This window comes from Babylonia areolata, chromosome 6 (genome assembly GCF_041734735.1).
Source record: "Babylonia areolata isolate BAREFJ2019XMU chromosome 6, ASM4173473v1, whole genome shotgun sequence".
NCBI classification, from domain to species: domain Eukaryota; kingdom Metazoa; phylum Mollusca; class Gastropoda; order Neogastropoda; family Buccinidae; genus Babylonia; species Babylonia areolata.
Window position 1 is genome coordinate 4,617,581 of NC_134881.1, and position 14,637 is coordinate 4,632,217.

The 14,637-nt window shown below is 37.7% G+C and overlaps 1 protein-coding gene across 1 annotated transcript in view; it reads right to left on the minus strand.

Moving 5' to 3' along the window:
* The window catches only part of LOC143283249 (carbohydrate sulfotransferase 12-like), a 29,231-nt gene extending 22,155 nt beyond the window's left edge, over positions 1–7,076 (minus strand). Inside the window, exon 1 of the mRNA XM_076589422.1 lies at positions 6,868–7,076. Coding sequence (XP_076445537.1) covers positions 6,868–6,970 — 103 coding nt within the window. The 5' untranslated portion in view covers positions 6,971–7,076. The remainder of the gene's footprint in view (positions 1–6,867) is intronic.
* Between the last annotated feature and the right edge of the window lie 7,561 nt (positions 7,077–14,637).

A 14,637-nucleotide genomic window follows, 5' to 3' on the forward strand; every position in this document is an offset into this window, starting at 1 on the left:
GACCAGGTCTCAGCTGCACGCTCTGTAAGATAAGGCAGGACACACTGACCACGTCTCAGCTGTACGCTCTGTAAGATAAGGCAGGACACACTGACCAGGTCTCAGCTGTACGCTCTGTAAGATAAGGCAGGACACATTGACCAGGTCTCAGCTGTACACTCTGTAAGATAAGGCAGGACACACTGACCACGTCTCAGCTGTACGCTCTGTAAGATAAGGCAGGACACACTGACCACGTCTCAGCTGCACGCTCTGTAAGATAAGGCAGGACACACTGACCAGGTCCCATTCTCCCCCGTGTTCCTGACCGAAGTAATGATCTCCAGTTTGGAATAATCTGATAACTTGATTATTATGATCAGGTTCTTTAAAATCAGTCTTGCGCTTTCTCCAGTCTTGTGACACTGAAAGCCATGGTTAGGATCCAATAATGTTATTTATTTATTTATCTATTTATTTATTTATTTATTCATCTATTCATTAACATGTTCTTTCCATCCATTTCAATCTATTACTTAATCGGCACACACATTATAGTTTGTCTTAACAACATGTTTGCACACAAATCAATTCGTAGTGTCAAGTATATAGCAGATTTTCAAAAAGATTCACAACTCCAGTTTCAGCTGACATTTATAACGACTGCTTTCGACAACCTTATAAATACGAGAGAGAGAGAGAGAGAGAGAGAGAACACTGAACACTGAAATGTTTTAATGAAAAGGCCATTGGCCCATGTCAATAGGGGTGGTTACAGGTAAATGCATAGGCGCAACACAAACATAACACTATAAGCAGCGTACTTTCAAAGCTTTGTCTAGGAATATAGCCAAGTGTATGACCAATGATTTGTTTTCACTTGCAAAAAGCAATGTCATATTAAACAAGGACGGAGTATTATAATACTTAGAGGAGATATACTGTTGTCTCAGGTCAGCATATTGAGGGCATTGTAACACAAAGCGAACTTCTGTTTCTTTTTGAAAATCACAGAAAGGACAAGACAGCTCATCATCTGTTACATTACGTTTAAAACGTAATTTATGTGACACACCAAGTCGTAAACGTATTAAGCTAATTCTGGCTTGAATATGTTTCAGCTCCAACAAAAATGGTGAAAGTACAAGACTACTTTTAAAAGTACGATATAGTGAGAAACGCTCACTGTCTGATAGCTGTAAAGACCAACGTTCTTTGTATTCATTTGCCAGAGTGTTTTTTAATGTGCTTAGAAATTCTTTTTCATTTCCCACCCCCTGGTTCTCCCAAACCTCCTGAAATCCATATTTATGGAACAAGAAACAAACAGATGTGGCCCATGTATTCCGATTCTGCTGATGGATAAATAGCAACATTTTATATGCTTTCAGTGGTAACCGATGTTCTGGCATTTTGACAATTCTTAGCCAGTACTTGATGCACCTCAAGTGTATATTAATATACAAGGGAAATCTGCCCAGTTCACTGTAAACCATTGCATTTGGTGTTCTAACACTCACATTCAAGAACCGTTTTAGCGCAAATGTATGCACTTTCTCTATTACATCAAGATTTGCAATCAGACCCCAAACTTCCGCCCCGTAACTAAGCATTGGTTGAATTTGCGCATCAAATAGTTTAAAAAATATTTTGGGCATTTTTCACCAACTGATCGGAATAACTTGAAAATACTAATCACCCCCTTTTTTGCCCTGCCAGCCAGAGAGAGAGAGAGAGAGGGAGGGAGTTCTAGGACGGCCGTTAACCGCTGAATTGTCGTCTCGGCTGATTTGTCGCCGGCCACAGTTAACCGCTAAATTTTCGCCGTCGGCGTATCGGCGACAAATCAGCATTTACTCAGTAAATGCCAAACGGTCGCTGTTCGTTTTGCTGTGTAACTTTAATTATTATTTATTTATTTATTTATTTATTTATTTATTTATTTATTATTTATTTATGTACGCTTATAGTTGACTTCATCACGTTTTTGCACCTTATACATATTATCATTATTAGTTGTAGTTTATTTTTTTATGTATTTATCTATTATTTATTCACCTTTTATTTCTTTTTTTTCTTTTTTCTTTTTTCTCAAGGCCTGACTAAGCGCGTTGGGTTACGCTGCTGGTCAGGCATCTGCTTGGCAGATGTGGTGTAGCGTACATGGATTTGTCCGAACGCAGTGACGCCTCCTTGAGCTACTGAAACTGAAACTGAAACTTTGCTGTGTGTTGACGATGATGAAGACGAAAGAAAGTGAAGAAGGAATAAGAAAGAAACTCGTGAAGCAGGGAATGAAAGAAAGAAGAAAAAATGAATAAAGAAAAAGGAGAAAGCAATGATATACGAAGTTGAGGAAGAAAGTAAAGAAAGTAAAGAATAATGGAAATTTACCATCCACTTCTCATTTCCAGTGTTTCACTTGTTTGGTCTTCAGATTTCGTTTCAACACTTTTCGTACAAAAAAAAAAAAAAAAAAAAAAAAGCAAAGCTTAAAACGCTCATATAGAAAAGAAATTATTATGACTTACTTTGCAATCTTGATAAACAAAATACTAGTGTATTCATAAAAATTTTATTATATTCATATTAATTTTAAATTTTAATAGTTATTTAAAAACATGAATCATCCTGTTTCACAGAGAGAGAGAGAGAGAGAGAGAGAGGACATGTACCTTGAACACTGAACCGTAAACACTGAAATATTAAATGCCACCATAAGATAATGGTGAAACAAAAATGGCACAAAAAACATTTATGCCAAGTCTTCTCTGTCTAAACCTATTGGGTGTCATATGCATATATTAGTAAATTACCCAATATATTTCTCTGCATATTTTCAAAAATGCATTTTTCAGAACTCTCCTTTTCAGAGTGCCATTTGTGTGTGTGTGTGTGTGTGTGTGTGTGTGTGTGTGTGTGTGTGTTGTTGTTGTTGTTGTTGTTGTTGTTGTTTTTACACGAAACTATACATTTGTATCTGAATTCCAAAATATATTCCTCTTAACATCCCAACCGGTTGCTCGTGGACACATCCACACACTCGGAAATCCATGCATAGTTATAGTCTTGTTCAAAAAACATGCCTGGTTTTCTTTCTCTTTGTCCTGCTCAATTGATAGCATTTCACAATCATGCTTGTTTACAAGGTCATGATATAGGCAGCCTGATTAACCAGTAATTTTGAATGCACTTCTCTAGGTCTGTCTGCAATGGATCAAGTGGTTCGAAACCAAGAGTAACGTTCAAATTTCGTGCACACACACACACACACACACACACACACACACACACATATATATATATATATATATATATATATATATATATATATATATATATATATATATAATCCAAACTAATGTTGCACAAAATCTTAACGTTGCTCTTGCTTTTTTTATTCCATCTCAGACAGGCCCAGAGAGAGAGACAGAGACACAGAGAGAGAAATAACGATAACGATAACGATAACGATGTTTTATTCAGATTAAGGCCAAAGCCCTTTACTGGAGTGGGTCATACAAGAAAATAAGTAAGGAAAATGACTTGACACGATAAACCAACATCACAAATCAACCAAAAGTAGCTAATACAATACTCAACAACTTTCACAAAATAACGATTCGAAGTCTCTTCAATGCCTCATATTTAGTATATGGCCAAGTTTTGTTGGGTGAGCTCATGTTTTTGACGACATGAGCAGTTTAGATCTAAAAGCACAGGGATCTTTATAATATTTAGGTCGAATTAATCTTTGTCTGAGGTCACTCAAAGCAGGGCAACATAAAAAATGCAATTCATCTTCCCTACCCAGGTTGCACAATCGACACGTATATTCATATTCACTCCTACTACAGTATCTGAAACTGTGAACAGCAATATTAGAAACACCAAATCTAAATTTTGTCAGTGCATTTTTTACATATCTGTTTGTTTCTATCCCAATATATGGTTCAGGCCCCTGCGATGTTTTAAAGATTCTAAACTGTGCAAATCTATCGCTAGTTTCCATATGGTCATGCCAATCTTGCCACCCACAATCAACTATTCGCTGTCTAAAACACTTTATAAAACATGCAATATCTTCAACACCCTGATTATCCCACACAAAAGAATAACCATAAGAATTTAAGCACTGACGAACACACGTTGCCAATGTTTTTCTGCTGTTATTATCTATGGAATACAACATCCGATAAGCTTTGAACGGTAGCCTGTTTTCGTTCATTCTTGTAAGTTTCAACCAATACTTAATGCATTTAATGTACGAGTTTAAATAAATTGGATATCTCCCTAGCTGCCCATACACAAGATCATTTGACGTTCGGATGTCCACATTCAAAAATCGTTTCATTGCAAACAAGTGTACTTTTTCTATTTGTTCACTCTTTTCCAAGGCCCATATTTCTGCACCATACTGCAGTATTGGCTGGACTTGAGCATCGAATAACCTGACAAAAATACCAAACGAATTACAATCAAGCTTATACAAGATATGAAGTATCCGAATAACTGCTTTCTTTGCTTTATTTGCTATATCTTGACATGCGAAACTGAAACTAAGTTTTGTTGAAAAATAAATTCCAAGATACTTATGTGCATTTACAACAGTAATTCTTTTATTTCCATGTGACCATATTTCGTTTCTTGCTAAATATCCTCCCTTACGGAACACAACAAAACTTGTTTTATCGATATTTACTTTTAACTGTAAGTTACGTGCTGCAGCATATAAACTGTTCAACTGTCGCTGTAAACCCACTGTTGTTGTAGATAACAAAATCATATCATCAGCAAAAAGTAGAACAAACAATTCAATCAAATCAAAAGTAACTCCATGTTGACCATACTGCATTATTTCCAAAGCAAGTTCATTAATAAAAAAAGTGAAAACAAGACCGGGCTACAAACATCCCCTTGTTTAACCCCACGAATGCAATTAACACAATCAGATAATGTTGCCCCAGCTCTCACTCTCGCTTTCACTTCATTGTACATGTTTTTCATACAACGATGTCACTTACCACTGATTCCATTCTTTAATAAAATAGGCCATAAAAGTTTTCTGGAAATGGAGTCAAAGGCCTTTTCAAAGTCCACAAATGCTACATACGACTTTTTATTGTTTGCAAACTGTTTCTGTACTGCAGCCATTAGAGTAAATATGTGATCAATTGTTGAATAGCCCTGTTTAAATCCTGCCTGATGTTCTCCATTTATGTTTTTTTCTGAATTATCCATTCTTGTAGTCTAGTATCAATAATGGAACTAAATGATTTACTACTTACATCGCACAAAGAAATACCTCTATAATTATTTACATTATTAATATCACCTTTCTTAAATAATGGCAAAATTATGGATTCTGTCCAGTTTTTTTGGATAAACCCCAGTATCAAACAAAAAATTAAAAAGCTTTACAAAAAAGTTAACAGTATTATCCCCTCCATTTTTGAAAAATTCACTAATCATCCCATCCGGACCAGCAGACTTCCCATTTTTTAAATTTCTAATAGCAAGAATTACTTCTTCATGAGATATAGGTCTGTCCAATACAATATTTTCTCTGTCATTTTCCACATACATATTATCAATTACCTCCTCTTCTTCATTAATTTCTAACACATTTTTAAAATGATGAAACCATTCCTGTATAGAAATATCATTTAAAGGTTGTGTTTTCTTTTTTGAAGTTTTATGCATTGTGTCCCAGAACTCCTGACTTTTAACAGAATCCAAAAGTTAATTTAGTAATGAATTATTATATTCTTTCTTTTTCCTCTTGTTTCAATTTTTATACTCACGTCTAGCAATATAAAATAAAATGCGATCATCTTTATCCAGTGTTTTCCTATATGCCCTCAATAATCTTCGTACCCGGAGTCTCTCCATTTTACATTCATGATCAAACCAATTATTAACTACAACTTTTTTTATTTAAAAAATGCCCGCTTTTGTTCTTTAACAGTCTGACTGAACATATCCAAAGCTTTATTTACATCAACATGAATAAGGTTTTCTGTTCAATACAACTTCTCTTGTACTTCATTTGAATTCATAGAAAAGGAGAAACGGTGAAAATAAACAGACTTCCAACGATATTTAATTATAAAACGATTCATATCATTAATAGAATTATCATCACATTGCCTTAGAGACTGATTCTTAACATACAATGCAAGAGATAAGTGATCAGATTCAAATCTTTCTGTTACCTGTAGAGTTACTTTCTCAAATAAGGATTCGAAAAGATTAACAGATGCTATGAAATAATCATTGACACTGGATCCTGAATCAGAAATGAATGTGAAACGACCTTCAAGGTCACCATTACATACACCATTGAGAATGGTCAGTCCAAATACACTGCACATGCTAAGTAATCTTTTCCCATAAGAATTCAGTACTTTATCTTCAAAATTTCTACTCATTATATTCCTATCATTTTTGTGACAAATGTAAATTTGACGTTCATTTATTATTTTAGGGGATGAATTAGAAGTTCTAGAATTCATATCTCCGCATAATGATAAATTGATGTCATCTAAAGACAACAATTTCTCTAAAATACACTCTTCCAACATATCAATGCCGTTGTCAAAACCACATATATTATGATATGGTGCATGCTCAGGAGGAATATACGTACACACCAGCAAAACAGTTTTAGTGAAACCAAAAAACTTTCATCCAACTTAAAGAGAGAGAGAGAGAGAAAGAAAGAGAGACACACACAGAAAGAGAGATAGACAGAGAGAGAGACAGAGACAGACAAAGACAGAGACAGAGAGACAGACAGACAGACAGACACACACACACACACACACACACACACACACACACACACACACACACACACACACACAGGTGAAAATAGATTTTCTTTACCAGAACGTCCCCACAGACTGGAAAGCAGCAGGCAACCACACAAACTTAACCCAGTGACCACAGCAAAAACTTTGAACATGTGCCTTGGGGTGCCCCAAGTCATGTTGTTTGGAATGTTCCGAGCTGTCAGTGGCGATACGATGTGTGAGGTGTGCAGTGTACACTGTTCTTCGACACCAGTCTGCACAACACGCCTCAATATGCTTGCTTTACAGAAGCTACTTTGGAAGTGTCGTATCGTTGTTTTTTTTGTTTTGTTTTTTTTTTTTTGTTTTGTTTTTTCAGATTCACTTCAAAGCTATTAACGCTTTCTCCACATCACCGCAGAAATAGCATCCTGTAAAAAGGAATTATCTGACAATACTGTAAACTGCCCTATAAACACTCAGTGTGTAGTAAACTACCACCCTCCAATGTGGGTTAAAACTATGCGCAGGGTAAAATACCTTGCAAACGCCCACCCCCAACAATGAAAAAAAACAAAAAACAAAAAACAAAAAAAAAACACCACCACCAAAATACCCAACCAACCAAAACAAAACAAAAACAAAAAATACACACACAAAAAAAAAAACCCAGGGATAATCCGATTCGCTACTTGAATCCTATCACCAATTGCGGAGATTTAGATCTTGAGATAATGAACAGACTGTCTGCATCATAACGTTTCTCCATGACACAGTGTCTGTCTCGTTTCGGTAGGTAGCGTTTTGAACTGCCTGTAGGTCTCAGTTATCCAAGTGAATACCATCTAGTATGCCGTGAAACATATCTTATCTGTGGTTGAATTTCAACTGTCAGCATCAGATTTTCCTTCTGATACTACGAGTTTAACCAGAGACAATCTCAGCCATGGGGTAAACACTCAATGGTGAAACTAAACTGGGGAACGAGCTAGACTGGGCGTTTAGCCATAAATTTGTTTAAAGAGGGGGTAGGCTTTTACAACGTACTACACTGCTTGCCTGATCACCAGTAAGTACGTCTCTCTGTAAATCAGCAAATGTGTATGTAAATATGTCCGACTGAACCAGCTGGAAGATATGAGTTTTGCAGAGACAAGCTGATCATGCCCAGAAAGCGTCGTGACGCGGCCACTGTATGTCGCCTGAAACACTACCAGCTTGGTGTCAGCGTGGTTTCGGGCAAATCGCACACAACCCGCTGCGCAAGCCGACTGCAGTGTTGGACTCGGTCGTCGCCCAAACTCATTGGCCTTCCTTCTCGTTATCACCACCACCTGAAACTCATTGGCCTTCCTTCTCGCTATCACCACCACCTGAAACTCATTGGCCTTCCTTCTCGCTATCACCACCACCTGCCCCCCTCTCCTTCAAATCGCCGATACGCTCGGCGTCCAGCCTGCGGTGAGGTCTCTGGTGTGAAATATTGACCTGGCCAGTAACTTTATCATTCTCTTAGTACATGAGCTACGCACACGTTGCAAGCACATGTTCGGCTTTTAGTCCAACTGTTGAAGTCTGTAAAACACTTAATACCTTGCTTTGAAAGATACACTCAGTTTTGGGGTGGTTTTTTTGTTTTTATTTTATTTTTATTATTTTTGTTTGTTTGTTTGTTTGTTTTTTGTTTTTTTCAACATAATTATAATCTTTGTATTTGATACGTCTTTTTTTCATATCTTTTAGATGCCGAGTACAACTCCTGGCAGACAGTGATGTTTGAAGGCACCGAAGGATGAGCATGATGGTCGCGGGGTGTATCTAAAAATAACTGCTGCATTACAGATAGGTACATTCAGCTGACTCGACGGGCAGCAGGTTGGAAAAAAATAATTTAGTAAGCATGAGAGCACAGTGCCATAGCTGAATGACGTCACAGTAACCAGAGTAATATGAAATGGAACAGTTCAGGAAATAATTATAGATCACGTACTTTTGGTTTGACAAGTTACTTTTCTTTGATGGGGTCGTTGTAGGAGTCTAGCCGGCTAATCGAGGGGGGGGGGGGGGGGCTGTTTAGCTTCTACACAGTGCACGTGCTGCTGCCACTGTGATGGTGGTCCTGCACCTTTGCCAGCAGCTGGTCCTCAGTCGTTCAGATTGTTATAGTCTACTGCTGTTCTTACGAAGAAAGAGTTCTCAGATTGTTCTGTTCTTGTTACTGGAACCTCTAGCGTTCTGTTGTTCTTCCTGGCTGACATCTCCACAATGCTGCAGGAGACAAAGTCGGCAAAGCGCCTAGGCTGCATGTTTGTTGCTTGTTATTTTGTGAACTGGCCAGATGGTATAGCCAGCACCGACCCCTCAACCACTCGTTTCAAGAAAGAGAGACGGTGGTCTTGTCGTCTCTCCTGCATTCTTGAAAGCTGAAGTTGAGACACAGCCGGGTTCGTTCTTTATTTCTGTAGTCTGCCTTGATGAAACGTGCTGCTCGGTGTTGTATTCTTTTGATCTTGTCTACATCACCTTGGTGGTAGGAGTCCCATACTATTGCCGCATGCTCCACGATGGATCGCACGAGTGCTGTGTATGCGGTCTCCCTACAGGTCTGAGGCCAGGGTCACAAGTTTCGTCGTAAAAAGCCGAAGGAGGAATTGGCTTTTTTGGTGGTCCCAGCGACGTGAGAACGCCACTTTAGGTCGTCCGATATCTTCACTCCAAGACAGGGATTTGTACTGACTTACTGAAGTATTTCACCACAGAGATTGTAGAAAAAGTCAGTCTTCTTCTTGATTGTAATGACATAACACATCTTTGCACTGAAGTACATGCCCCAGTCTTTTGCCCATTTCTCAAGTTGTCTCAGGTGCTCCTGGAGAGCAAGATGATCCTTATCTGGTGGTACAGTAAGCAGTCATCTGCGAAAAGGCGCACTTAGGATTTGACTGCTACTGGCAGGTCGTTGATGTGACATAAGAACAGCAAAGGGCTGAGCACTGTACCCTGCGGGACGCCAGAGTCTGCTGCAACTTCTCGTGATTCCTCGCCATCCAAGACAACCTTTATGGTGGATTTGTAAGAAAGTTCTGGATCCAGCAATTTAAAGGGCCTCTGACGTATGTGTTCCAGACAAACTGGATTCTCATTGTTTTAAACAGTTCTGAAGTGTGTGTTTTTTTTAAAATAATGATAAAACATCTGCTGTTTATTCACTCTTATTAGACGGTAGAAGTATTTTTTCTAGTGTTGTGGGCTTTTGAGGTAAGATAATGCTTCCGCAGTTGGTTTGACAGCATTTTTCATACTCAGGTCAGTAAAACACTCGATGTTAACCTTGCTTCAACGAACATCTTATGCACTGACTGAACATGCAAATAATAATAATTTCTGCTTTCCATCTGAAATGAGTATTTGTAGAAGTGAGAGTTGTACGCTGGATACGGAACAATTCCATCTGCAGCGGCCCGCAGGTATTTCACCTTTTCTTTTAAAGCACAATATATATCTCGATCAAAATGTGTGTGTGATAGTGAAAGTATATGTGTGTGTGTATGTGTGTGTCTGTGTGTTTGAAAGAGTGTGGGAGCGTGCATGAGAAAGAGAGTGTGTGTGTGAGAGAGAGAGGGAGAGAATGTGTGTGTGTGTGTGTGTGTGTGTGTGTGTGTGTGTAACATGACTCGTGTCCTTGATCTACGAGATCGTAAGTCCAGTCGATTCTCGTCACAGTGTGTGTCCGTGTGGGGTGTTACTGTCGACCGGCATTTCATCACTTTTCGATCAAAGTAAACATCTTGATCACAATACACATTGAGAGCAAAATCTGTGGGTGGGGTGTTTCCCGATCACAATGGATCTATGTGTATGGTTGTGTATGTGTGTTTGTGTGTGTGCGTGCGTGCGTATGTGTGTGTGAGAGAGAAAGATTGTGTGTGCGCGCGCGTGCGTGCGTGTGTGCATGTGTGATTGCGGTATCACTGAGTGTGTACGTGACAGAATGGGGAGGGGTTTCGCTTCATCACATCTGTTTCAGGGGAGTAGATGTCTGACGCGCACATATCCCCCACCCCCCCTTTCCCTCTGAACACATACCTGTTCCCACAGTTCATACACGTGTAGGAGGTACATTATGTACACGATCTTAAAGCACGATAATGGTTTATTAGTAAGGTATTCAGACCCGAGTTTATGTTGAAACTGTCAACGTCCTTGGAGGATTGATACTGGTTAAGTTCGTTCTTTTTATTGCATATGTCGGACTGTCAACCCCTATTTTCCACCTCCTCTCTGCAAATAAAGTCCTCAAGAATCGCAGGTCTTCAAAACCCCAAAATATATCAACATACTGATCCACGTACCACAGTCACAGACTTCTACTAAATTCGGCAGCTTAATTTACCGAGATGGACGGAAAGAGATAATGTGGTGTTTAAGGTGTGGAGTGGAGTGGCCCGGGACAGGAAGTAGGTCACTGACGACTTTCAACAAGGCAGTTCCGGTGCTATGGGCAGATGTTTGTGCTGACTGGAAACAATAAAGAGGAAACAATAAAGTTGGGAGAGAACAATTTTTCAATAATATGGGACACAAAGGTAAGTTTGTATAAAGGGCAAAAATTTCAAAAGTCATTGTGATCCAGAGTGACTTTCTTTAGCAGGGTCTTAACAAATCCCGTTTTGTATACATCAGGAAAGACACCAGAAGTTAGAGAATCATTAACTGTGATTTTTCTTAGCGCAGGCAAAGCAACACCCAAACACTCATACACAAATTGTGTGGGAAGGGGGTCAAGGTCGCATGTTTGTGGAGCAGACGTCTTCAACACATTGAGTGCATCATCTTCTGATGCATGTGCAAAAGGAACACCCTGAAATTCGTTTTCCAAGGGACGTGACACAACTGACTGTGAATCAAGTTCTTTCCGAAGGTTCACAACCTCAAGGCCTGACTAAGCGCGTTGGGTTACGCTGCTGGTCAGGCATCTGCTTGGCAGATGTGGTGTAGCGAATATGGATTTGTCCGAACGCAGTGACGCCTACTTAGCTACTGAAACTGAGCAGAAAAAAAATCTGATTTGAAGTGTTATAAGAAGGTAAAAGATTTATTAACAATTGTGTGAATATCTTGAATGTTCCTTTTTAAATGTTTATAAATAGTCTCTTTCAGTCAGTTAAATTTCTTTGACAGGCAATCTGCCTTTCAGCTACTCATGATGTACACAAAGGGGGGGTAAATCCTGCATTTTTTGAAGAATAGTTTTGAACTAGTTTTGTCCCTTCTTGTAATTAACTTATCGTAATTCTAAAGTTACGTATCTTGTGAACTTTTACATTATGTGAGTTTTGCTTCCGTTGGTTTTGGTGATCACATCTCTTTTGGGAATTGGTCGGTTTTGCTTTTGCACTTCTGGTGAGTGGACCAGTTGACTTTTTGATTCAGAAATATGCAGCCTTTATCACATGTGGAAGGCATGGTGGTGGTGGTGGTTGTTTTTTGCAGATCATCATTGGTTGAAAACAAAGTTTATTGCTTTTCAAGATTTGTTGTATTGTTCAGCTCATTGTAAGTATTAGGGAACGACTGTATTTTTGAATGGTATATTTGTTTTTACAGACGTGGATCTGAAACTGAAACTAACTGTAATCAGTTTGAATTTGATTGTTCAGTAAGATGATTTTTTCATTGACAACGCTACATTTGGTTCCAAAGTAACCAGAGTTGATTGTGAAAAGGTGGTAATCATAATCAGGAACAGGTGGTTTCGCAGCAGAATTTTTAAAGTGCTTTTACGGGCAATAAAGGTGATTGTAATCTTTGATCATTAAACGCCAGTTTTAGAAGAGAAAAGCTTTTTTTGCGTTCAAAGAACAATGAGTGATCGTATTATTTTTAAAAGAGACAAACCCAGAGACATCATTAATAACAGGAGGCCAATATCACTGCTAAACGTTGCATACAAAATCAAATCATTATGCACAGCCAATCCTTTATTAAACTGTCTTGCCTAAACTTATTGTGGGAGACCAAACTACTTTCATCAGGAATAAATATATTGGCGACAAATACTTAGAAGAACACAATCTACCCTGGCTTTTATTAAACGACTTTGAGAAAGCATTCATTTTAGTCAGTTGGGATTTTGTGTTCAAAGAACTCAAAGCATTTGATTTTAAAAAATAAAAAGAAAGAAAGAAAGAAAAATGGATATGTAAACGGATAAAAACATTCTATGCTAATATCAAGTGTTGTGTTCTTGTTCATGGCCAAGTCTCAAAATGGTTCTGTGTATAACGAAGATACAGACAGGGAGACCCATTGTCACCATATCTGTTTATCTTATTTGTTCAAATACTGGTAATATTGACATGTGAAAACAAAGATGTATATAATGATTAATAATACGAAACATAAACTTTCTCCATATGCAGTTGGTACTGAATTCCTTTTAGCAGGCAACAAAAAACAACTTAACATTTGTATACACACAGTGGACAAGTATGGATGTAAATCAGGCATGTGTATGATTTCTGGAAAAACGAGAGCAGTCTGTCTGGAAAACACTATAATTCTAATATTCGCTACGTGGAATATCCATGTACAAAATGAAACCCACCAGAATGTAACATTTTATTTGTAAATTTGTGCAAATATATACTGTTCTTTAAAAAAAAAAATAGCAGATATCACACATCTGTTTTGGTTATGGATATGAAAACCAATACCCTTGGAAGGGTGTCTGTTTTACAATAACTATTTTTGTCCAGATTGATCCATTTGTAGACTTTGCTGCCCCACCCATCAAACAATTTTTTTCACACTTGATAAAATCATCTGTAAACTTGTGTGGAACAAAAAGAATGATAAAATCAATAGTAAAACAACGCGAAAAAGAATTGAAGATGGCAGTTAAGGGACTACTGGAATTGAAAATCCTTCCATCTTGACATGGATTTGGTAGAAGGGATGGCAAAATGCAAAAAAATGTTAAAGCGACCAATTTTCCTGTGCTTGATATATCAACAATTAATGGTCATGAATAACTTTTTTTCGAAATCAAATACTTTTTAGACAGAAGTAATGAATGCATGCATGGAATTTTTCACAAATTCAGTTATAATAACTCTGATGAAATTCTTGCAGAACTAGCATCTTACAATCGAAGGATAGAGATTGGGAAAACATGCAAGTGTAAGAAACATTGGTAAATAAAGAAATACACTGTACCGTAAACTTTTTCCTTGAAATGGACACTTTATTTCTTATAAAGATTTCAAACGTAAGCATATCATTAATACAAATTATCTTACTTGTACTGGTTCTGAACGAACGCAACTGTACATAATGATAAATGTCTGAATGATATGTCTATTTTGTTCAAGAAGTTGATGTCTGTTCAAAGTGGGACCAAAAAAAAAACAAAAAACAACAACAACAAAAAACAACAACAAAACAACAAAAAAACACACACACAATAAACTTAAAATTTGCTGGCAAGGTTCCCGATGTTTAACTGAAATGATCTCAAGAGACTGGCGTACTAAAGAGAGATCAATACAGTTTTTGTAACATAGCGAGATATTGTACGGGAAACACTATTTGGCAGTGTAAAACAATTCAATGTTTCTGGCAAGCATTCATGGATGTGATAAATGAAAATGACAACGTGTTCGAAATTTGCGTAAAACTGGACTACTGGTGATACTTGGAATGGAAAAAAACATGGCCATTTATCCTACCTTTATTTTCAAATTGTTATTGTAGAAACACTTGTACCAGTGCAAGGTAAACAAAATTGTACCTATCCTGCAATGTTTCACTAATAAACTGAAATACAGATATACAATCAAAGAGTATACAGCCCGAAAAAAAA